The sequence below is a fragment of the Dendrobium catenatum genome, unplaced genomic scaffold (genome assembly GCF_001605985.2).
Source record: "Dendrobium catenatum unplaced genomic scaffold, ASM160598v2 fragScaff_scaffold_1374, whole genome shotgun sequence".
NCBI lineage: Eukaryota > Viridiplantae > Streptophyta > Magnoliopsida > Asparagales > Orchidaceae > Dendrobium > Dendrobium catenatum.
The window spans coordinates 112,864-136,563 of record NW_021319836.1 but is presented as its reverse complement, the minus strand read 5'-3'; the positions used below and the strand labels follow the sequence as shown (position 1 = coordinate 136,563).

At 36.6% G+C, this 23,700-nt stretch overlaps 1 protein-coding gene across 2 annotated transcripts in view; it reads left to right on the top strand.

Moving 5' to 3' along the window:
- Positions 1–14,957, top strand: part of LOC110095371 — a 51,596-nt gene extending 36,639 nt beyond the window's left edge. For both annotated transcript variants that reach the window (XM_020820889.2, XM_020820888.2), the window contains exon 4: positions 14,210–14,957. In XM_020820889.2, coding sequence (XP_020676548.1) covers positions 14,210–14,683 — 474 coding nt within the window. In that variant the 3' untranslated portion in view covers positions 14,684–14,957. The remainder of the gene's footprint in view (positions 1–14,209) is intronic.
- Positions 14,958–23,700: the final 8,743 nt, after the last annotated feature.

Sequence of the window (23,700 nt, the reverse complement as noted above, 5' to 3'; positions counted from 1 at the left end):
TCTTTTTAGGAGACATTTTTATACTCCAATAGTTAGGATTTTCCAAAAACATGAAAAACCCTTTATGTGTGTTGATTTCTTTTGAGCTTAGTGAGGGTTTAAAGCAAGGATTTTCGCTTTAGCATAAATTATTGTTTTTTTTAAATTTAAATTAGATAAATTCGATAAATTGTTGTATGCTAACTTGAGTTTAAGGGGAAAGATGAGGTTTGTATGTTTGAGGTGAGCAAAGACTTGTTTGAGGCTTTCCAAAAGCTAGGGTTATGATAAAATCCTAATTCTAGTGGAAATAAAAATGAGATTAACATGGTTTGAGAGAGGGGTTATTTATAAAAATCAAAGTATGGAGAATGGAATATTTACATGTTCTTAATTTAGGATTTTTAGAGGTTTGAGGGGAAACAAATTAATATTTACACTATGGCTTCGTTTGGGACGGCTTTTTTACTGCTTTCTAAAACGGAGTTTTAGTACAAAATTTTTTATTTTTGTACTAAAACTCCATTTTAGAAAGCAATAAAAAAGCCGTCCCAAACGAAGCCTATATGTTTGTCTGATGTAGATTTTGATTGCGTAAGAGGAAAGGGTCGTAAGGACTTTTGACGGATTACATTGTGGTGAGATAGGTGAAATGAAATTCTTTTAAATTTAGAAAGCTTTTTACATGCAAATACATAGAAATGACACTCCTTTTTATGCTCTTTATGATATCATTATGATTAGCATGTTTCTTTATAAAAGCTCATAATCACTTGATATAAAAGCAAAGTTCTTTTTATGCAATATTAGAACTCAATGATGAATCTCATGCTTCATTCTTTACATGTACTACACATGCCTTCTCTTTACATGCAAATATACATTTGAGCATAACAAATATGTATTGTCATATAAAAACATACACTTGAATAGTTTACATAAGCCTCTTTTATGAATATGTAAGAGTTATGTGCATGTGCATGTTGACACAAAAGTATCAATGATAAAGAAGTTCTTTTGAGCAATGGTAATGGGGCTCTTTTGAGCCAAAAGGTAAAGGAGGTTCTTTTGAACCAAATGGTAAAGAAATGGTCAATTTTTATGTACCTGATCAGTACAAATGATACTTCCGAGACAGTTGTTATATATATTAATATATTATGAACATTGCATCTTTATGTTATATGCATATGAGGTTTTTATTTGAGGCATGAATGTTTAAAGAGGAAGAATAAAAGATTATGCAAAGAATGAGAACTTAAAGGTTGATGTAAAGGCATGTTTCACCTTAGACCAATGTTGTAATATGTTGATTATTCTTTTATTGAGATATAAAAGCATGTTGTAGTTTCTTTTCTTGTATCTAAATTTATTTGAATGCTATTTACATCTACTGAGTTGTGACTCACCCTACTTAGAAGACACATTTCAGGAGAACCTAGTAAAGGATAATGGCGGATAGACATCCCCTTACGTACCGTCGTAGGGAGACGACAAACGATAGGTTTTGTCTTTTTGTTTTTGATGTTTTGAGATAAAATGATTAGAGATGAAATGTAAGGAAAGGATTTTGGACACCTTTTATATTTTGGAAACTTTATGTTTTAATTATTATGTTGATGTGTTGTTGAGTGAATAGAAATAAAGAAAAAAATTCCTCTTGGTTTTATTTTAGCGGCTCTTTCTTATGATTTGAAGATGTTTTGTATATTGAAATGCAAAAGTTTTTATTTCTTACTGTCCGATCTCCGTTCCTGCCTCGCACCTGCGAGCTAACCGGGCTGGGTCGTGACACTTATAGGATATTATTTATGTTATTCTAGAAGATAGGTGGAGCAAAATTTATACTCCTTTATATTGCTTGGCTCACTCACTAATCCCAGATAAATTTTAACATTTTTTTTATTAATTCATAATTTGTTATTTAGTAATTTCAATATTTTTTTTCATTATTTCATTTTAATGTTTTGTGAAGATATTCAAATAAAGAATGGCTTTAAGAGGATCCTCAAAGAGTTTCTTCACAGAAAGATTTATAAATTTCAAATATGAGAAAGATATGTTTTTTGGTTATTTAGAGTACTTTGGTGATCAAGAGTCATTGCATGATAGGTGGAGAATTGGTCCGAAAATGTGGTGGATTATACATAGAGCTTTAGCATCTCTATTTCAAACAATTGCCATAAAATTGCTTGGTCAAGTTTCATCCTTATCTTGTTGTGAAAGAAATTGGAGCACATACTCTTTTATCCAATCAATGAAGAGAAATAAAATTACTCCACAACGGGTTGAAGATTTAGTTTATGTGCATACAAACCTTCAGCTTTTTTCAAGGAAAACTTCAACTTATATGGAAGGAGACAACATGATGTGGGATGTTGTTGGAGATGGATTTGATCTCTTGAGAATATAAAAATATTAGAAATTGCTAATCTTTCACTTGATGAGCCTGAATTGGAAGCTATGATTTTTATTGAAGATGATATAAAAATTCAAAGACAAACCACTGAAGAAGCTAATCCTATCATTCCTTCTATTGAATAATTGAAACTTCATGTGATGTACAATTTATATTTATATTTTTGTTGTTGTACTAGACATTTAAATATTTAATGCTTTTATTTCATTTTAATGTTTTGTGAAGATATTCAAATAAAGAATGGCTTTAAGAGGATCCTCAAAGAGTTTCTTCACAGAAAGATTTATAAATTTCAAATATGAGAAAGATATGTTTTTTGGTTATTTAGAGTATTTTGGTGATCAAGAGTCATTGCGTGATAGGTGGAGAATTGGTCCGAAAATGTGGTGGATTATACATAGAGCTTTAGTATCTCTACTTCAAACAATTGCCATAAAATTGCTTGGTCAAGTTTCATCCTTATCTTGTTGTGAAAGAAATTGGAGCACATACTCGTTTATCCAATCAATGAAGAGAAATAAAATTACTCCACAACGGGTTGAAGATTTAGTTTATGTGCATACAAACCTTCAGCTTTTTTCAAGGAAAACTTCAACTTATATGGAAGGAGACAACATGATGTGGGATGTTGTTGGAGATGGATTTGATCTCTTGAGGATATGAAAATATTAGAAATTGCTAATCTTTCACTTGATGAGCCTGAATTGGAAGCTATGATTTTTATTGAAGATGATATAAAAATTCAAAGACAAACCACTGAAGAAGCTAATCCTATCATTCCTTCTATTGAATAATTGAAACTTCATGTGATGTACAATTTATATTTATATTTTTGTTGTTGTACTAGACATTTAAATATTTAATGCTTTTATTTTGATATTATAAGATACAATGCTACAATTGATGTTGCTTTTAATTTTCTTTATCATATCAGATATTATGTTTTGATTAATTTCTTAATTTTTATGTATGGTTTATATATTATAATGCCGTATCCGTGCCATATCTGTATTCTGTATTTTTAAAAATTAATGTGTCTCGTATCCGTATTGTGTCGTATCCGTGTCGCCGTATCCATATCGGTGCAACATAGGGCACAGGAAATCTGGGAAAAAGCAGCCATGGGACAAGCAACCAGGGAGGAAACTTAAGGGGTTGCTTAGAAATCGGACCAGCAGCCTGGCAGGGAACCGAAGGGGCACAAAGGGGACCGGAACCAGCATCCAGCAAGGGAGAAAGAGCAGCCACAGAAAACTGCACAGGAAGAAACCGAGGAGACATTGAAGGGAAAAGGAAAAGGCAGCCAGGGGGAGAAGAGCCGAGGGGGAAACCAAAGAGCCAAAGCAAGCGGGATTGAACCAAATAATGACACTTTATGAGTTGAGTAAGTAGAAGAAGCTCATTAATGAGCCGACTTTAGTAGAAACTTACAAAAATTAAAACCCAACTTGTTTTGATCCCCCTTGCCTACATCATACGATCAGTGTAATAAAAAAAGAATTAAAAAGTTTAATTAAATGAGATTAATTTGTAATGAGTTATAACTAATCGTATTGGACGATCAACTATATTTAATATCCCTGCCATCATTTAAATTAGGCTATAATTTAAATTTTGAAAGTTTTAATTATAATGTACGAATTAGTTTGTACTGCACGAATTGTAAATATCTTACTTAATTTAATTCTATGATTAAGCAATCAAATCAGGATTAATTATGATTAATGATTGTACGATACGATCTTGATTGTATTGGACGTTCGACATAGTGATCTTCTGGATGATAGTTAAGTGTCCATGGTTCGTCCTGTACAAAATACTATTCGATTAAACTACTTATACTGGATGATCTTGGATTGTACAAAAGAGAATGAACTAATCATATTGTACGATATTAGTATTGTACTAAATGATTAGAGGTGGTTGAATTGAAAATTAGAGTTTTTTAAAATCCTCTTTATAAACTCTTGTAATTTGAGTGAAGAGTATTTTGGTAATCAAGGGTTTTGTTTCTTCCATGAGAGTTCTTGGAGAGAGAGAGCATTGATCAGGGAGAGAGAGAGAGCATTGAGGAAGGGAGAGAGAGGGTGAGGTTGCGTGAGTGGGAGAAGAACTTTGAGTGATTCAAGGTAGTGTGAGAGAGGTTTTCACACAGTTGCTCCGGCTGAGCTGGACTTGAGGTTCTGTGGTTGTGTTGTTGTGTCTCTTGGGAGGAGCTATGTGAAGGAAAGGTTTTGGTGCAAAGGTTCGCTAGCCTAGGAGGCTAGTGGTATCAAGAATCTGTCGGATCGAGGAGGTGAGAGGAGGACTCGGCGACTTCGTCGGATTGAGGTGGAAGGAATCGGCGACTTCGTTGGACCGAGGAGGTGAAAGGAAGACATGTCGCCTCCGCCGGACTAAGGAGGTGAAAGGAGGGACTCTTTGGGTGTGAAGAGTCTGTAAAGGTGTATTCTCTACCTGTGGAAAAGGAGAAGGGATCCTCAACCTAGGTGTGGGCTGAGGAGAGTCATTGTGTTAGTGCCCAAATAGAGGACTTTTAGGGAGTGGAGGTTGGTCAAGTTGACCGAACCATTATAAAAATTAGTTTGCATCTCTTTACTTTTTGCATTTATTTTAAGCACTTTTGTTTTCTTGCAATTTAATTTTTAGCTCGTTGGTTTAATTGTGATTGCACTTATTAAAGAAAAATACCGTTATTTGTTTTTTACAATATCAAAAAACATAAAAATTTGCATTTGCTTTGTTATGTTATTTTTCTTTTCAAACGCTTACATTTAAAATCAGATTTTGGTTTTTATTCAAAAAGGTTTTTTGAAGAAATTTTTTTAATATCACCAATTTATCCCTCTGCTTGGTGTGCCATCTTCACTATCATAGCACAACTGTGCATTTTCATAAATGTCACAGGTAAAGCTTTTATGATAATTACTTATGATTTTTTAATAGCTAATACTTTATTTAAGAAAAGAGATAAGCATCTTATCACTTATAAAAATGGATATAGTAAAATGCAGATTGATTATTTTATTATAAGAAAAATAGATCGTTTAGATTGCAAAGATTGTAAAGTTATTCCGAGTGAAAATTTATGTACCCAACATCGATTATTAGTTTTGTACTTTAAGATAAATGGGCAGAAAATTAAAAATAAAGTAAAATGATATTTTAGGATTAGATGGGGGCATTTAAAAAATATTAACAAAATTATTTTTTAGAGTAAGATTTTAGATTTTAAGATTTTGTTTGTGCATGAGGATGCAAATTTTATGTGAGAAAAAAGTGGCTAGTGCTATTAAAAATATTGCAAAAGTTGTGCTTGGAGTTTCGAAGGAAAAAACTTTTAATAGTAAAAATAGTTGGTGGTGGAATTTAAATTTGCAAAAAAAGATAAAAAATAAGAAGATTTGTTATAAAAATTGGTTTAGATGTAAAAATTCTGATAATTGGGAAAGCTATAAAGTTGATTGTTAGGAATCTAAGAAAATTATTTGTGATGCAAAGAGCTTAGTTTTTAATGATTTATATAATAAATTAGATACTAATGAAGGAGAAAGATATATGTAAGTTAATCAAATAAATTAAGAGATAGGAGTAGTAAGGTTTTAGTTCAAGTGAAGTGTATTATGGATGAAGATCAAAAAGTGCTTTTCTTAGAAGATGATATTCAACAAAGGTGGATGAGATATTTTGCTAAAATTTTTAATGAAGAATGTGAAAGTAAAATTGACTTTAGTGACTTTAGCACCCTAAATGAAAATAAATTTTTTTATTTTTATCGATGTATTAGTAAAACCGAAGTTAGAGCTGAACATAGTAAAACCGAAGTTAGAGAGGCTTTAAAGAAAATGAAGTGTGGAAAGTTGTTGGACCTGATGATATTCTAATAAAGGTGTGGAAATGATTAGGAGATGAAGGAATTTCTTGGCTTACTAAACTTTTTAATACTGTTTTGAATACTAAAAAGATGCCAGATGAGTGGAGAATGAGTGTGTTAATTCATATTTTTAAGAATAAAGGTGATGCAGAGGATTGTGCGAATTATAGAGGAATTAAGTTAATGTGTCATACTTTAAGACTATGGGAGCGAGTTATGGAGTGTAGGTTGCGTCGTATTACTAATGTTTCTCAAAATCAATTTGGATTTATGCCGGGTAGGTCTACTATGGTAGCCATACATTTATTGAGAGGTTTGATGGAGAAATATAGAGAGAATAAGGAAGATCTACATATGATATTTATTGATTTAGAGAAAGCATATGATAAAGTTCCAAGAGAACTGCTATGGAGAGTTCTTGAAAAGAAATGAGTTAATAACGCTTATATTCAAATCATTAAAGATATGTATGCAGGAGTTATTACTTGTGTTCAAACACAAGGTGGTTTGACCAAGTATTTTCCTATTTCAGTTGTATTAAATCAAGGATCAACCTTAAGCCCATATCTTTTTGCTTTAGTCATTGGATGTTTTCACTAGACATTTGCAAGAGGATGTACCTTGGTGTATTCTTTTTGCTGATGATATTCTTCTTGTTGATAAGACTAGAGAGGGAGTTGAAGGTAAACTTTAATTATGGAGGTCAACCTTAGAGTCTAAAGGCGTTCGCTTGAGTAGATCTAAAACTGAATATATGGAGTGTAATTTTTGTAGCAATAGACCTAGTGAGGGGATTGTGACTTTGGGCGATCAAGTCATTAATAAGAGTACATGTTTTAGATATCTTGGATCTATTGTTCAGGGTAATGGTGAAATAGATGGGGATATTATCAACATAATTAAGTTGGATGGTTAAAGTGGAGGAATGCATTGGGCTTGTTGTGCAATAGAAAAGTCCCTCTCAAACTTAAGGAAAAATTTTATATGATGGAGGTGAGACCTGCAAAGCTTTATGGTGCCGAATGTTTGCCATTAAAAGAGAAGCATAATACTAAGTTAAGTGTTGTAGAGATGAGGATGTTTTGGTGGATGAGTGGCTTTACCCTTAGAGATATGATACGAAATGAGCATATATATAAACATGTTGGAGTAGCTCCAGTGGAAGATAAGATTAGATAGAGTCGCCTTAGATATTTTTGTCACATTAAACAGAGGCCTTCGGATGACCCGGTTAGGAAAGTTGAAGTATTAGATTTGACTTATGTTAAAAATGGTAGAGGTAGACCTAAAAAGACTTGGTTAGAAAATATTAGAAATGATATTTCTTTATTAGATTTAAATGAGAATTTTACTTTTAACAGATACAATGGTGAAAAAGTATTCATGTAGTTGACCCCACATAGTGGGACAAAGGCTTGATGTTATTGTTGTTGTTGTATTCATGATCTTTTCTCTCATTTCAATCCAAAATTTTCTTATCATGATAAATCATATTGTACATTAGATTTTTTATCTCCAAAGGTTCATAAACTTATAATAATTCCAGAACTTTGAAAATTTAGGCAGCCCTTCCATTTAAAAAGCAAATTTATCTTTTTGTTGAGTTGGTCCATGAGGTTTCATACTGTGAATGAATTAGTAGGTTCCACAGATGAACCTGATGATGATGAATCAATAATCGACTCCTTGTTAAGTCTAAAGTTGAGGTTGTGCATAACATTTTTATTGCACCTAAATCATAGATCATGCGCAAGCGTGTTACTTGGATTGAGATATCATCTGTTTTTTGCTTTTATTGAAATGAAAGAACAAGTTAACGAGTTTAATCAAGACATTCTAATATTTGTGAAATTATTCTCTGAATATGCAGATTGATGAAAGTCCTACTTGGTTCCTGACTACATATATCAAATTTGTAATACCACTAATGTTGCTGCCATGTGATTACAGGATCTATGGTAGATGGTACCATTCTAAGAAAAATGTGTGATACATGACAAAATTTGGATTCCAAGTCTTTATTTCTATTTCCTACGTTCAACTTTACATGTTCATTATACAGGAGTTGTTTCTGAACTAGTTCTACCATGCATCCACGATGGAATTACTTCCAGGAAAGGACTATAGAAAAACTTTTTGGCTTAAGAGTTTATCTGTCCTCGTAGAGTGATTGTTGACCAACGTATAATACCCAAAGGGAAAAAATGAAAAAATACCTAATACCCGGTGAATCCACGAAATCCTCCGTAATCCCTCCTGAAATCCCGCAAGGAATCCTGTAGCTCGGCGCCGTTGCGTTGCTTCTCCATGTTTCTTGCCCAAATCCCATTTCAGCTGGGCATTCCTCTCATCTTTAAAAGTCGGATGAGATGAGGCTTCCGGCTCCTGCTGAACACCCGACCAAACTCCCTCCATTGCTCTCGATCTCTCTCGTCGCCCTTCACTTCAATGTTCGTGGCGGACTGGAAAACCGCCCATGCACGCCTTTGTTGCGTGTGGTGGGATGGGACCCCGGTGCGGCCCCTATGGTGAGGCGGGGTCACTCATAAATACCTCCGAGCGGGGGGAAACAAACTGCTGTGTTTCAAAAATGCTTAAAAAAAAAACCCCCATGCACGCCTTTGTTGGCGTGATGGATGAAAAAACAAAATATCACCACCGTGGTGTCTCACAAACACCAACCGTATACGTCTTTGTTGACGTGGCGGGTAGGCGGCCTCTTTGTTTTTTCCCCTAAACGGGGGAGACGCTGGGAGGCTGCCGAATTTTTGTCCGAAAAGAACAAGGATTTGGAACAATTTGGGACTTATTGACTTAAATGAACTTGGTGCAGAGGATAAGAACTTGGACCAAATCACATTGAACTTAACTTGAACCTAAATTAGAATTTAAATGAACCACAAAAAAAAGGCTTGAGCTTCAATCAAAATTGAACAAGACTTAGACTGCAGGTGACATGCATTTGAACTTGAACTCAAACAGAGGACTTGTGGACACGAACTTTTGACATTGAACTTGAACATGTTTTTGGATTTGAACAAGTGAGCAGTAAGCAAATCATGCCCTTTAATATTAAACAAAATGAGCTTGAATTTGAATCAGATGATGAAGACTTGCAGACTTGCACATTGACTTCATTGAACATGAACTTGAACTAAACTCAAGGAATTGAGCTCAAAGTGACATGAAGACTTGAACCCTTACAAAAGATTTGGACTTGAATCAAATTTGATTGCAAGGGGTCTAAGTTCAACATTGAACAAATGAAAGTGAATGAGCATCATCTAATGTCTAAAAAAGACTTATGAGTTTGCAAATAATAAATGCAAAAAAAACATGAAGCTTATGGTAAAATAAGAATCTGATCATCATGTACTTGCAAGCATCTGTCAGCTAGAATCAAGAAGGGCATGCATATGAGCATATTCAAATGTATCGAACAATAATACATTCAATAGAATATGCATGAATGTCAACAATTAGATGGGACACTCATGACATATGAAGGACATAAAGAATGCGATTTATTTATAAGGAAAGATCAATTGGGGGATACAACAATATGCTTGCGATCAATCTATAGGATCTAAAGAAAATCGCAAGAAATCATCATATTGGTTGGAATATAAATTGACAACCAATAACAATGTTGATGCTATCATTCACATCACAAACCAGATGATGATTGACCCATAGCATTTATCCTGATCATCCAAATGAAGGTAAGCATATGAACAAAAAATGTAAGACAAATGAAGAACAAGCTCTCAAAGGTTATGCAAACAAAAATAATAGAGTCGAGATATCTCAAGCTATTCAAATGAGGTGGTATCCAAGCAATGACCAAAGATTGAATGAAAGATATGCAATAAATGTCAGATGCTTATGTCATTAGCAACACTATAACATAAACATGTATATTCAATTTTGTGAGCAGTGGAATGAACTCAAAGCATAAGCAATAACTCTATTCTCAACAAATGCTGAAAGATGTCATACCAGATATGAAGGTCACTTGTGAATACAAATATATACATCAAACTATGCATGAATGGTGATGAGGGAGATCCAATGAATGCTAAATCACCTTAACGGTCCATCACTGGTCAATATTAAGTAACTACATTAATCTGTTAAGAGCAAAGGGTTATTATACTACAACAAATGCAGACCTTTTTGATAAAGCAGGAAATTAGTTTGTGCATTACAATCTACCTGCATAAATCATGCAAGTAGTGCACGACAGTCTACCTGTACAAAGCAGCGAACAAGTCTATTTAGAAGTTGCTACTCCATGCCACTGGATCCATAACTTCTATGCAAGTGGACAGAAGGCGACTACAAGTACTTTCACAGTACCCCCACACGTGCACCGCAGTTTGTATACACATAAGTATACTAAAAGTGGTAAAAGCAATTATAAAATCCGCATGGGCCCCGACGAGCGTGTTATTGGTACACACATAACGTTTAGGGATGCTGCGCGGGTTATTAAATTTGAACCCGATCCTTTTAAGCAGATAAAAGAGAGTTGACAGGGTATAATTATAAAATGCCACCCAAACACTCGCATGGGCCCCGGTGAGCATGTTATTGGTACAAACGTGACATCTAGGGATGCTGCGCGGGTCAAAAAGTGAATTCTAGTTCGAACCTGATTCTCCTATACGGATTCATAGGAGTCGATAGGGTTCGAACCATCAAACAAATATACGGTTGTGGCGACCGTTATATTTATCTTAATACATTCATATTAGGCCTTCAAGGCCTATAACAATGATAATTCACTATCAAAGGCACAAAGCCTACGAAACCCGATTCCCTATCGGTAGATTGATAGGGTTGACAAGGTTTAATCAATGAATGACCCGACACCCGGATGATGGCCGTGTTGAATGTTTATCTCAACCGGAGGGGTTCATAGATATTTTCAAGCTCCACCCAAATATTCCAAACATCCAAAACTCCACAAAGTCTAAATACCCATAAAAATCCAAAACTCCAGAAAATCTCAAAATTTAGATATTTAAAATTGAAATCCAATCATCAATCACTTACAGCAAAATACATCCACCATCCGCAACAGTTTGCCGGGGTGGACAAAATTAAGACTACTTCAACTCACAAAAAGCCAAATACCTAGTCGAAAATATCACTATGATCCATTTTCAAATAATCTCCTTTCAGTAAGGACATGGTACGTGTCCTCTGACCGGCTGTTTTGCTGCCAAATGGCACCGCACGATAAACAGTTATGACCCGGGGCCCTCTGAACCCAGTGATTTTGCCACCAAATGGCTCCACGAAATACCTGTTATGGCCAGCGCCGATACGCTCCTTATTGGCATCAAATCCTTGAGATATGAATCAATATGATATGATTGATAGGGCACAAAGCCCTTTGTAAGCTAAGGTGGTTTTAAATTTGTCCCCTTAGGCAAATATTCACCTCAGGTCTACAAGGTACCCTTGGACGAAGCAACCTATGGCTTCCGACAAGGATCCTTCTATCAAGTTGGGTCGACTACCTCCTCTGACTAAGTAGACCAGGGACCACGATGGCCCGGGACGACGGAACCATGGGATCTTGATCGGGTCCATCATCCATTCCCCCACCATCCGCTTTGTGCTAGATGGTGAAATTTTCAATTTTAAATATCAAACTCTTTCAACGCAAATTTCCAAACATCCAAAATATTCAAATTTCCCAAATTTCCAACTTCCAACCAAGTTTCAAATCCAACATTTTCAAATACCAATGTCTATTGCTGCTACTATATGCCTGATACTACGTATCTATGGGTATAACGTATCTGACCGACGACTAGCCTTAATCGAAAGTTCTCTCTCGTTATCGGGAGGGGTAATTAATTATAGGGTCTTGTGCCTATAGGAAACCAGAACTCAGATCATAAAGTTCTCGCAAAAATGAGGGCGAAATCTCTGGGTAGTGTCTTATCTACAAACCCATCTGCCTTCCAAAATTTACCCCGAAACTTAAATCCGTTAAAACTCCCTTGCCAAAGAAAAAAGCAACACAGCAGTGCGGGCGGAGGCCGAGGCCGAATTTTCGGAGCCCACAGTGATGCAATAGAAGACATGGAGAAACAATAATTCTTGATTAGTTCCACAAATTTCTATTATTTTGGATTATATTAGGGTTTATTTCAGTTTTATTTTATTTCATTTTTAGTATTATCTTTATTTTAGATAAAAGCATAGGATTTTTAGGAGTTATCATTGATTGAATCGGTTTTAAGTTCAAATTAATTTTGTTATATGTTATCTTCTATCCTATTTCTGTAAATAGGAGTTAGATGGGTGTTATTTGGATTATTATTGAATAATGAAAAATTTTTGAAAGATTTCTATCTCACTATACTTATCCACTCTCCTCCGGATTTTTCTTTCACGTGAAATGTGATTCCTGTCTCGCCCCCCTTATAATTCCCCTCCACCACCAAGTTCCACAATACCCGAACTTGTATAGTTGATACAGTATCAAAACCCCTGCCATGCTACAATACCTAGTACCTGCTACAGTATGGAGGTGTTGTTTCCTAGATCCAGAAACCTCGTTCAATTGAAAATTGAAAATTGAAAATTGAATGAAGGGATAATACAAGTAAAATAAAGCTGGAGAAATGAAAGCTGAACCTCATCCATGGCTGATTTCCTTCTACATCAGTTTATTAGCTGGTTTGACGTACATCTTGATTAATATTAAAGATTTTGAACCAAAACTTCAAATTTGCTTAATCCATATTTTTTCTCACGGCCTGAGTTTGGGAATTAAAAAGCTACATGGTAACCCAATTTTAACATATTTAATATGTTTAGTTGGCTATGATGACTTAGCTTGATTTGAATAACTTTTTTGTGGTCAATAGCTGCTGATTTGTCTAGTTTTGGTTTGGCAAAGTGTTGCGAACGTCAACTTATTTGAATAAGCTCGAACTCCGCTCACTGGCTGATTTGAAGTAGCTCTTACTATGCTCGTCAAGTGCCCATGTCTTCCCTTTGTGTGAACCTGCATTTTTATATCACTATCTTCTAAAAAATTCAAGTAATGTTTTCTCTTTATAGCAAGTTCGGCCTTCAGCAATAATACAGGAGATTTAAGCCGGAAGTTTACTGAGCAATGCTCAATGCACTGGACAACTACTAGATTAATTTCTTTTAATAGACAATTTTTTTGCCTTATTGTGGATTGTCATCATGAATTCTGGTCCATTCTGTATCATGTTGATTAGTGAAGTATTCATCAAGTTTGCTTGTACTATGCGAAGTTGGTCATTGTCTACAGATCATATCGCTAGTATCTCATTTGTGTGAACGGTGTGATCTCTCTACCATCTACATCTGACAACTAAGTGCATATATTCATTGTAAGTGCTTGTCGCTTCAAAACACTATTATTAGGAGAAATAGATTTTTATGAGTAATTATCTTGTTTGATTAACGTCTCGATGTTTAATGCATTTTAACTCTTGATTTTTTTAAAATTAATTTAACACAATACTAATTTAATACAAAAGAAATCCCAAATCACACAAATCACATGTCCACCCAATCCACAGCCTCCACGATAAAACATGCATGCTCATCCGTATGCTAAAATAACAATACCTTAGAAAGGCAAACTGAGACAGTTGCTTTTATTCATCGACTTAGGTGAAGTGGAACAACTTTAGCTTTCTTATACTTGTGATGCCTTGCGAACATTTGAGATTATTTTTATTTGAAATTAACCAGTCCTATTCCGTCTATATTTTAACTTCTTACTTGTGTAAAACAAGATGGTTTGTGTATGTCAACTTCGTTATTTTTTAATTTTGAGCTCCTCTCCCATTCTTTATTTCTAAGATCATTTTTAGGCGCCAATGATAATTCTAAGATTGTGGTTAAACGTTGATATTCTTTCATCCTTTGCACAGCTATATTCTTGGAGTGCTCGGACCATAGCCGCATTAACTTCACGCTCTTACTTAGAAGATAGATATGGTGTTGCTCAGCTGACTGGCTTAAATATTGCAGTGTTATCAACACTGCTCTCTACCCTGCTAGCAGTGGAGGCTTGCATGGGGAAGAAGACAAGTTCACAAGCAGCACACTTAATGGGCCCTTCAAGCATCGGATGGGTTACACTAAAAACAGCAAGACATGATGGGGCTAATGTAGTCACAATAAAGAAGAGAGGTGGTCTCCTTCATGCCAAAGCTTATTCCATGGCTGACATTCTTAGAACATCAATCTATCAGATAGTCTCTGTCTTCCATGCTGAAATGCAAGCTGCTGCTAAGAGCTCAGGTTTGGAGAAGAATTGGGTTGCTCTTGGAAAGCCCTTGTATGGTACAAGGGAGGCCCTAATACACAAGCTGCTTCAATTCCTCGAATATCGTGCATACTGAGTTTAGTTAGATCTTTTTATTCCTTTTCTTGGTTTAGGAGGTGGATAAAGTTTTTTATGAAATTTTGCACAGTCCACTCTCTAGCCCCGTTTGGAGATCGGGTGGGTGCTTGACTTCTAGTTTTTGGTAGGGAAGACGATTTCGTCTCTGTTGCAAAAGCTAAGCGACGTGGGGGGAACTTTCGTTTTGGTGAATTATTATTCAAATTCACTCAGTACAAGTTGTTATAACTTTTTAGGCTTGATAACCAAGATTTTATTGAACTTTTTTTTTTCTGATGTTTTGTCGCAGCAGTGCTGTTTATTTCATATTTATAGTTGATATCGGATAAGTGGTAAGACAAGAAATATGTGGTAATTAATTTATATGTAAGTTGTCAAGTTTATAATGCTAGATTTTAACTGAATGATCATATTTTTAAATTATTGTATCATGTTTAAAATGAGTTTAGTTCCATTTTGTTATAATTGAATGTTACTGTTATTATAAATAATTTAAAGATAGCTATTTAAGAAAAATGATTAACCAGTAGAATTGGTTTTTATGATTATTCAGGGGTACGGCATTCTCTTGTAAGTTGTAACATACCATTCTACTAAGGCAAACACCATAATATTAATTCTTATTTTTTAAGGAGCACTAATATATAATTAAGAAAAAAAAAAGTTTTGTTTAAGATAGTTTTATCATTATTTTTTAAAATGTTTTTTTAATACAAAAATTTGGATTTCAAAAAATTTTGTATTAATTATTTGTGTTTAACTGCATTTTAACTAAAGGGTGTTTAGATAATGGGATATAAATGCATAAATATTATAATTTTAATAATACAAAAAATTTTGTACTTTGTCCTTGTAAGCAACATTCAACTATTGTAAATCTTAACAATTATAATTTAAATTTACTGTTTCACCATGTTAATATGAACTAAGTAATCACTTATGAAATTTTCTCAATTCTTGAAATAAAATTTAATTGTCATACTCACAGTGATAATAAAAGTCAATTAAGAGGCAGAGATGAAAAGCATTTTCGTTTAAATTTTTAAATGGAGCAGTCCTTAGTATGCTCATTGATCCTAATATTGAATTTATAAAGATTATTTTTATAAAATATTTTAAATTTGTTTTAGATGAGTATAGTAATTAAAATTAATCAATTTTCATTGCACTTATCTAAAAATAAATTTACAACTAATACAATAAAAATTAATTAATTTTGTCTCGTTTAGATATTCGATTTGACTATATAAAATTATTAGGTTCTCTGACCGGACGTAGAACTACGTCGGTCGGAGCTAAAAACGCGCCAAAAAATGAGAAATATCGAACAAATACCCAGCAATACCAAACAATAACGAGGAATACCATCATGTGAAGACCCAATACCGAGTTATACCGAGCTATACCGAGCAATACCGAGTTATACAAAAAAAAACCGAGTTTTTCCTAGAAAAAAACTCGGTATTTTTTGTATAACTCGGTATTGCTCGGTATAGCTCGGTATAACTCGGTATTGGTCTTTACAGAGCTGTATTCCTCTTTATTACCAAATAATAACTAGCAATACCGAGCAAATATCAAATTTTTTGGCGGGATTTTAGTGCCGACCGAACGTTCCTCTACGTCCGGTCGGAGGACCTAATAATTGTTCCTAATATTGTGCTATTTATGAAATATTATTGACATTTTCATGAGATGTGCTCAATGAAATATTAATTTTTATTACTATACACATTTCAAATAAACTAAGCAGATTTAAAACTCATATCAAATTTAAAACTCATATACAACAACAACAATAACATCAAGCCTCCCACTACGTGGGGTTGACTACATGTATCCTTTTTGTACATTTAATTTAAAGCTCATCTAAAATTTAAAATTTATTTTTAAATAAGTGAAATAAAAATTAATTAGTTTTAATTATTATAATCATTTAAAATAAATAAAAATATTTTATAGAAATAATATATTTATATATTCATTGTTAGGCTCAATGAGAAAGCTAATTAAGGACTATTCCATCTAGAAATTCAAAGATTTTTTTTTTTAAATATATCTGCGTCTTAATTGGCTTTTATTATCATTGTATGCATAGAAAATTAATTATATTATAGAATTATAGTGACCGATTATGGCCAATTTGATTGCTTAGCTCATATTAACACGGCGAAACAGTAAATTTAAATTTTAACTGTTAAGATATGCATTAGTTGAATGGACTGTTTATAATTACAAAGTGCTAAATATTTTGAATTAATAAATTATAATATTTATGCATGTATATCCCATTAACTAGCTCATAGTTATAAGTGACAAATATAGGCTTTGTTTGAGATAATTTTTTGTCATTAATTTTTTGTTACATCAAGAAAACTATCCCAAATTAAATCACAGTTAGCATTTTCATCGAATATGTAAATTAGTTTTGTGTCCAAAGTGAAAGAATTTATTTTATGCTTTTGCTTCATTTTAAATTATATTTTAATCATTTTTTTACTTAATTATATATAAACAATGCTCATACTACAGGAAATTCATTGATTACCGGCGGTCTGGACCGACGGTTATCCCGCCGCCGGTTTTAACAGCGGCTTAACCGGCGGTCTGACCGCCGGTTATTACCGACGGCTTAACCGCCTGTTATGCAAGCATAAGCCGCCGGCAATAACGGTGGTCCAGAAATCGCCAGTTAAATGGCCGGTATTTAAACTTACCGGCACGTTATCGGCGGCTAGAACCACCGGTGTTAAGTGATTTTGGTACCGGCGGTTTGGGCCGCCAGAAGAAGACCTAAAATTAACCATCTCGAGCCTCCCATTTCATTCCATATCCCTCGCTCTCTCTCCTGCGCTGCGCTCGCTCCCTCCCTCGCCCGCCCTCTCACGATCGAGACTATTTAGGATGCTGACGAGGTCCCTCCGGCCACCGACAAGGTCCCTCTGGTCGTCGATGAGCTCCCCACTACACTGCTCCCGTGCGTGACGCCTTCCTCCGGTCGAGGTTTGCATTTTTAATTTTTTGAAGAAGTTTTTTGTTGTTCCGGTTGGATTACATCAAGGAACAGATCTGAGCCCATATCTTTTTGCTTTAGACATGGATTTTCTCACTACACATTTGCAAGAGGTTGTACCTTGTTGTATGCTTTTTGTTGATGATATTTTACTTGTTGATGTTTGTGATTTGGGTTAGATTACATCAAGGATCAGTCTTAAGTCAATATCTTTTTGCTTTAGTAATGGATGTTCTCACTATACATTTGCGAGAGGATGTAGCCAATATCTTTTTGCTTTAGTTATGGATTTTCTAAGTAGACATTTGCGAGAGGATGTACGTAGTTGTATGTTTTTGTTGATGATATTCTACATGTTGATAAGACTAGAGAGGGAGTTGAAGATAAGCTCGAATTATGGAAGTCAACTATAGAGTCTAAAGGTTTTCCCTTGAGTAGATCTAAAACTGAATATATGGAGTATAATTTTAGTAGCAATTGACCTAATGAGGGGTTTGTGACTTTGGGCGATCAAAGTACACGTTTTAGATATATTGGATCTTTTGTTTAGAGTGATGGTGAAATAGAAGGGGATATTATCAGCACAATTCAAGTTGGATGGTTGAAATGGAGGAATGAATCGGGCTTGTTGTGTGATAGAAAAGTCCCCCTCAAACTTTAAGAAAAATTCTATAAGATGGTGGTGAGATCTGCAATGCTTTATGGTGCCTAATCTTGGTCAATAAAAGAAAAGCATAATACTAAGTTAAGTGTTGCAGAGATGAGGGTGCTTAGGTGGATGAGTGGCTTTACCCCTAGAGACAGACTACGGAATGAGCATATACATGCAAAAGTTGGAGTACCTCAAGTGGATGATGAGATTAGAGAGTGTCACCTTAGATGATTTGGTCACATAAAACGACAGCCTTCAGATGACCCGGTTAGGAAAATTTTGAAAATTATGCTTCTCTTTTAATGTCCAACATTCGACACCATAAAATTTTGCTTCTCTTTTAATGTCCAACCCGGTTAGGAAAATTATCCTTCTCTTTTAATGTCAAACATTCGACACCATAAAATTTTGAACTTATTTTTGCTTGGCTGGATGAGTGGCTTGACCCTTAGAGATAGGATATGAAGTGAGCATATACATGATAAGGTTGGAGTAGCTCCAGTGGAAGATAAGATTAGAGAGAGTCGCTTTACATGGTTTTGTCACATTAAATGGCGAGTACGAGCCACACAGAGATGCTCATGCCGGTTCATCCACAGCTTATGAAACATTTGATGAAGATCAAATGAGTAGACCGTATGAAAAACTTATTTTTGATGTAGCAGGTCCTAATTTAAGGGCTAGTGTGGAAGAGCCACCAAATGCAAAAACCCAAAAATTCTTTGAGTTACTACATGCAGCTCAAAAACTAATTTAGGGCGGTTGCAGTACTCATTCAGAATTATCCATTGCAGTGAGAATGCTAAGTATTAAAATTGAGTATAATATTCATCGTGATTGTTTCAATGACTTTATTAGTCTTCTCAAGGAAACTAATCGAACATATAATTTAATTCCCTCAGATTTGTACCGAACAAAGAAATTAGTATCCAAGTTGGGTCTCACTGCTACAAAAATTGATTATTGTATCAATGCATGCATGTTATACTACAAGGATGATGCAACAGAAGTTTATTGTCGCACCTGTAATGCTCCTCGGTTTAAGCCATACTTGAGAAAACAATGTCGTCAAAAGAAAGATATTATATATTCCCGTTTATTTTATTTATCGATCATTCCAAAACTTCAACGACTCTATGCATCAATGAGTTCAGTAGGTCATATGAGATGGCATAAGGAAAAATTGGCAAAAAGTGATATTTTTTCTCATCCATCAGATGCTGGATCGTGGAAATATTTTGATCGAGTGCATGCTTCATTTACTGCTGAATCCCACAACATAAGATTGGGATATTTTGCCAATGATTTTACCCCATATACTCAAAAAATTTTAACCTTAAAATTTGCTTGTTTTGGATAAATTAATTAGTTTTCTTATAATGAAATTTTTAGGATGTTTGTAAATAAAAAAATCTTTCTCTATCTCTCTCTCTCTCACACACACACACACACACTCTTTCTTTCTCTCTCTCTCTCTCTCCTTATCTCTCTCTCTCTCTTCTTATCTCTCTCTCTCTCTCTCTCTCTCTCTCTCTCGCGCTCTCTCGTGCTCTCTCTGCCTCTCTCTCTCTCCTGCTCTCTCTCTACTCTCTCTCCTTTCTCTCTCTCACTCTCTCCCTCTCTCTTTCTCTCTCCTACTATCTCTTTCTCTCTCTCACTCTCTCTCTCTCACTCTCTCTCTCTCTCTCTCTCTCTCTCTCTCCTTTTCTCTCTCTCTCCTACTCTCTCTCTCTTTCTCGCTCTCCCTCTCCCTCTCTCTATCTCTTTATCTCTATCTCTCCCTCTCTCCCTTTATCTCTCTCTCTATCTCTCTCTCCTGCTCTCCTCTCTCTCCTGCTCTCTCTCCCCCTCTCTCTCCCTCCCCCCTCTCTCTCTCATGCTCTCTCTCTTTCTCTCTCTCTCTCCTCCTCTCTCTCCCTCCTGCTCTCTCTCTCCCCCTCTCTCTATCTCTCTCTATCTCTTTCTCTCTCTCTCTCTCTCACTCTTTCTCTTTCTCTCTCTCTTGCTCTCTCTCTCCCTGCTCTCTCTCTCTCCTTCTCTCTCTCTCCCTCCTCTCTCTCTCATATTCTCTCTCTCCTACTCTCTCTCTCCTGCTCTCTATCTCTCTCTATCTCTCGACCCTCTCTCTCTCTCACACACTCTCTCCTACTCTCTCTCTCTCTTACTCTTCCTCTCTCTCTCCCTCTCTTTATCTCTCTTGCTCTCTTCTCTCTTTCTCTACTCTCTCTCTCTCTCCTGCTCTCTCTCTTCTGCTCTCTCTCTCGCCCCCTCTCTCTCTCACACACTCTCTCTCTCCTGCTCTCTATCTCTATCTCTCTCTCTCTCCTTCTCTCTCTACCTCTCTCTCTGCTCTCTCTCTTTTGCTCTCCTCTCTCTCTCCTCTCTCTCTCCTCTCTCTCTCTCCTTGGGATATGTGATTTCTCCTGGGAAGTTCTCTCCCGATTCTAAGATCCAACTGTTGCGTTTGGTTAGGGCTGGCTCGGGGGGTGTGGTGGGCGGTCACCCCCTCATCATCCACCACGGAGTGGCGGAGGGAGGGATTTTAGTGTTGGGAGAAATTTTGAGGTTAGGTATGTTAGAAGAGATGGAGGGCGGTCTGCTGCGGGGGGAAGTTTGTTGGGAGCTGGCGCTGTGTCTAGTATAGGGGCTTTATCGGGAGAGGATTGGGCAGATCTCCTGGCAGTGATGGGGGCTCTAGACTAGGTGTCTTGAGTTCATCTGATCAGATGGTCGGTCTTGGTGCCGAACCCAGGGAGAAGGTGGAGGTTGACTCGAATGTAGACATGGAGGATCGAGACTTGGAGTTGCAAGATCCTTCCAATCTAGGCAATGGGATAGAGATTATGGGAGGTAATGAGATTGAGGAGTGTTTTAAGGAGATCAAGGCTGGTATTGAACTGGTGGTCTAGATGGATGCGACTGGATCAAATGCTCAAGATGAGATGACTGTTGACGCCGGGGAGATCGATAGGCTGGATTCCGGCGAGAATGGGCTGCCTACCTCCTGTATGCGGATTGAGGTAAGCAAGATGTTGGATAACCCTATGTTTGAACTTGAGAAACTATAATTTACCTTTGGGAACATGAGTTAGATTCAAGACCTGGACAAGGTTTCTTTGGCCCAGAATATCCATAATGTCTTTATTAATGTAGACAGGATCCAGCCACGTCTTAACTTTGGTACTATTGGTGGTGTTGCTGGGTGTAGTAATACCACTATGGAGGAGCTATCTTCCAGGGGTGATCGGGCTGAGGCTCATAGTAGTGTCTCCTTTGTTGCTCTTGACTGCCCACACAGTGTTTGTCAAAATGCTTCTGTAGAAAGCCAGTCTGCTCAGTAGAAGCAGGATCCCTCCAGGTTTGCTGGAAGAGCAGTGGATGAGACTAGTACTGCAATAAATGCTTGGAAGAAGACTATGCCTTTTGCATTGAATATGGATGAGGATGTTAAAACTTTTTTTACGGGATGATGGCTTGGTTAAACTGGACCTGGATAAGGCAACTGGAAATATTCAGAAACTCAGACGTGCACTTATTGGCAGCCTCTTAAGATGTTGGGTGCCGTTTTGGGTTGTTCAAAATGAGCTCCAAAGGAAGTGGGGACACCTCGGCTTAACTCAGATTACTCCCATGGGATCTGATTGTTTCTTATGCTAATTTGAGGAGGTAGAAGCAAGGGATAATGTCTTGATTGGGGGCCCTTGGTATGTTGCTGGCAAGATTATTAGGGTTGAGCAGTGGTCTGTTGGGCTGCTGTCCAAATCGGTGAGGAAGTTCACATCACCTGTTTGGATCCATCTTTCTAATTTTCCTTTGGAATACTGAGATGAGGCTAACTTGGCGAGGTTGGCTGTCGGTGTTGGTGAACCGCTGTACATGGACGAGCAGACCAAGATGTGGAATAGATGTGCCTTTGTACGTATTTGTGTCCATCTGGACCTATCCAAGAGATTTCCTATGGGCGTGTGGGCTCAAGGGTTGTGGGGAACCTTTTTTCAACCAATTAAATATGAGGGAATTCCACTGATATGCTTGTCATGTGGGAAGGTTGGTCATAAGGCTGATGGATGTAGGGAGCCGGTGCAGAAGGTTAGGAATGATCTTCCTTCACAGGGTCAGCCTGGGCCAGCTAGCTATGGGCATATGAGGGATATGGAGTTGGATCGGGTTGGTAATGGGAGCCTGGTTACTGGGATTAGTGTGGCGGATGAGAATCCCAAGGCTGTTGATAATGAGTATGGAGATTAGACTATTGTCACTAGAAGGAGGAGACCAAATTCGACCAGGGTGAGAACTAAGCCTTAGGTGTCCGCCAATGGGCAAGCTGGTCCGGCTATGAAGGCTGCCAGTAATGCTAGAGGAGTTTCAGTAGAGAACCAAGCTATGGATGAGACTCCTTATGGAGAGAGTAATGCTGGGCTTAATGATATGGATAAAAGCTCGACTCTTAAGGGTAGAGCTGAGCTGAATGGGCTGTATAATGGGGAGGGGAGGCTATAGAATAGGGAATAACACGATTTGTTGATCTCTCCTGATTATTTGAAAAGGCTTGATGCATTAGGCAAGAATCCTACTCCTAGCATATTAGGTAGAAACCCGGATACGGATGGGCAAGTTCAGCTTGGGTCTTGTAGTCTGGTTCTGACACAACCTCAAGATACTAATTTAGATGGTGGTGGGAGGTTAGCACATTCCGGTTCGCTTTCTAGTAGCAGTGTGCCTCAGGGTGATATGAGGGTGTCTGAGAATGTTTTGGCCCAGGGGTCAAAGTCTCTGACTTTTGTGAAGAGGAGGAATCGTAGGGACCAAATGGATTCTCCTGCTCAGATTTTGGTATCAAAAGTTTTGAAGTTCTCTGGGCTGAAATCCAATGCTAAAGGTAAAGAATGTGCACGCTAAGGACTCTAAAGGTCAGCGCACTAAGGAACTGGGTCACATTGGCCCTTTGCAAAAGCTACCGGGTGTTAGTAGAAATAAGGAATCGATGGATGAGTTGGCTTCTTCATCCATCGAGTAATTTGTCAATGTTATTGATAATTATGTGGACGGCAAGATTAAGGAGGGGGACTTTGCTGTCCAGTGGCAAGAGGTTTTTTCTGAAGTGTTTTGTGGCGGGGACGCTTCCCCTTTGGTGGATAATACTTAACATTATATGCTGAAATTGCAGAGGTGCCCATAAGAAGGAGACGAGAAATTACTTATGGAACCTAATTGGGAAACAAGACATTAGTTTTAATGGTCTAGTTGAGACCAAAATTGAAACTTTCTCTAGGACGGATATTGATAGTCTTGCTGGAAGAAATTGGGAATTCAGTTATCAACCTTCGAATGGGAGAGCAGGTGGTATCCT